This window comes from Phytophthora parasitica (assembly GCF_000247585.1).
Source record: "Phytophthora parasitica INRA-310 unplaced genomic scaffold supercont2.55, whole genome shotgun sequence".
Taxonomy (NCBI): Eukaryota; Oomycota; class Peronosporomycetes; order Peronosporales; family Peronosporaceae; genus Phytophthora; species Phytophthora nicotianae.
This window is the reverse complement of record NW_008649041.1, coordinates 196,769-199,363: the sequence shown is the minus strand read 5'-3', so window position 1 is coordinate 199,363 and position 2,595 is coordinate 196,769. Positions and strand designations below refer to the sequence as shown.

General features: G+C 52.0%; 1 protein-coding gene across 1 annotated transcript; it reads right to left on the bottom strand.

Moving 5' to 3' along the window:
- Positions 1–264: 264 nt before the first annotated feature.
- On the bottom strand, positions 265–1,261 carry PPTG_15493 (serine/threonine protein kinase; the record flags this gene model as incomplete). The annotated part of the gene is made up of 1 exon (XM_008913704.1): positions 265–1,261. The coding sequence occupies one exon, from the start codon at positions 1,259–1,261 to the stop codon at positions 383–385; it is 879 nt and encodes a 292-aa protein (XP_008911952.1). The 3' UTR covers positions 265–382.
- Positions 1,262–2,595: the final 1,334 nt, after the last annotated feature.

The following is a 2,595-nucleotide window of genomic DNA, read 5'->3' as shown; positions in this document are numbered from 1 at the left end:
AACAACGATAAAAGACATACTTCTCTTTTCTAGAAACAGGTTTTCGACCAGGTTTTCAGATTTCAAAATCTGGACGCGAACGTCGTCGTTTTAGAAAGTGTGAGGTGCAAGTAGAGCAGCAATCAGTCAGCACGGCTTTAATGCTCTTTTGGTCTACAAAAAGTTCTTTCGCAGCCCCTATGCCAGCGAGAGATTCGATGAGATAGCCTTGACCTCACGCTGCATGCCTCAGCTCAACCAACTAGGTTAAGCTATTATTTTTAAGCGACTATTTGTCTCAAGTGCGCATTGACTTTAGATTATTTCGGTATTATATTACGTGCTGCTTCCAATATGTTTTACGACATCGTCGGGTTACCTTCTACATCACTATTATCTCCAGCTACACTACTGCTGGACGACTATTAATACCATCGCCTGCCACCTCCAGGAGTTCAAGTAGCTCGGTCGATGTTGGTCGCTCGGCCGGGTTCACGCTGAGCAACGTGTCCAGCAGCACAACTGTCTCGACGGATATCCGATCCGAGAGTCCCCATGAGTCGATGACCTTCGCCACGCCCAGCTCGCAAAACGCGGCAAACGGCTTGTTGTCGCGTGACGCATTGGACGTGAGCGGCGACCCCGTGAGCATGATGAAGAGCATGATACCGAGCGACCACATGTCGGCAGCGTAGGCGTCGTACGCCTCCTGGTTGACCACCTCGGGCGCCATGTAATAGGCCTTGCCCACGGCCTCTCCACTGCCTCTAAGCGCCGCGTCCGTGCTGAGACCGAAGTCGCCGATCTTACACACACCGCGACAATAGAAGACATTCTCGAGCGATAGGTCGCGGTGTGCGATGCCGTGTGCGTGTAGGAACCGCACGCCACGAACGCACTGACGGAAGAGCTGGCGCGCTTCACTCTCAGGCAGGCGGTTCTTGGGTGAGCACTCCAGGAGATCCCACAGGTCTCCACCAGGACAAAACTCCATGACGACGCACCATGTATCCTGCATGTGCAGGAACTCGCCGCGGAAACGAACGACATTTGTGTGCGGTGGCAGCGTCATAAGGCGCGAGACCACGCGGTGCTCGCTCCAGGGGTTGTCCATGTTTGGGTTGCGACGCAGCGCCGCCACGGCCCGCGCGAGCGACACCTGCTTGATGGCGACAATCTCGCCGCGCTTTGTGTCCTCGTAGAGCCCCACGGGTCCATAGAGCGCGTCGTTCAGTGGACGTCGCAGGCAGAATCGGTCGGCGAACAGCGTGGACATCGGCATGACCGGGTTGATTGACTGGGAGAGTTACGTGTGTGCTAGACGTACTGCGTGTTTTTAACTGCAGCAAGATAGATGCGTCTTTTGCGGGCAGAAATTCGAAGGAAACACGATTCCCTTGCAGCAACTCAAGCGGTATGTGCAGACTGAACTCTGACGGAACGGTCACGCGTGAAGTGGTACACTTCAAATGACCAACGAACCCTTGGCAACGGTTGGCACGCTGCCGTAGCACGTTGCTCGTCGCAGCTACAGTCGTGGCTGCTATGTATTCAACAAAACACTGTGCTTCTTTTCGCTGCTTCCTGCATTTTTGGTCCTCATGATTCGCGTTCGTTAAAAAAAACTACGTGAAATACGATCTTCAGCAGCGTTCGCCTTTGGTGGATGACTTAAGACTAAAGTTCACTTTAGATCTTTCAGGTTCAAGTCCTTGAAGCGCGCTTCAACTAAGCGCGTTCGAGGATCGGATGCTGGACATGTTAAAAAAAGAATCAGACCACGCAAGTTTCTCGTCCAAAAATAAATAAACGTTCCAATATAGCGTGTGATAACCACCGCCGAGTGATGCAAGAGCTCATTTGTACTGTAGCAGGAGCACCGTGTTCCAGCACAGTGCGTTGTGGCGCGCAGAACTGGGCAGCTTTTATTGTAATTGAATTAGGTGAGAGGTGATACAATGTCCGCTTTCTTGTTACGTTTGTTTCGATTTCCATTTTTTTCTCATATGGCGTAGTTCGAACCATAACTGGCTTACGTTGCGCGTCGAAGTAGAGCAACTTGCACTCCGTCAACTTTGGGGTCCGAGTCGTTGTCCATCATCCTCTGATTCCTGACAGTGGATTACGACAGTGGGTGTGCTGATGCAGCGCTGGTGATGGCTCGAGTTCACTCGATCTGGCAACATCGCCTCATGCTTCTGCGCCGCTATGGTTCAAGCACAAGGCAGGATAATGCATTTGGCCGCTATTATGCTCGAACGCCAACCACAAGCAGGGCGACCTACCTGGCACTTTCGCCAAGCCTGTCATCGTGCATCGAAGTTGAGGTGGTACACCATCGCGCAACATATTGTTTCTTATGTTGCTACAAGATTTTGCCGATCATAGCAAAACCATTTCCTTCTACTTTCTGAGGCCGTTCATGTATCACAGTGGGTAGGAACCACTGTCCAGAAGCCAGTGTCGACCGTAGTAAAAAGAAGCAGAAGACGCCACCACGAACGCTTACAACCGAATCAGCCGTCTAGCACACACGTAACTCTCCCAGTCAATCAACCCGGTCATGCCGATGTCCACGCTGTTCGCCGACCGATTCTGCCTGCGACGTCCACTGAA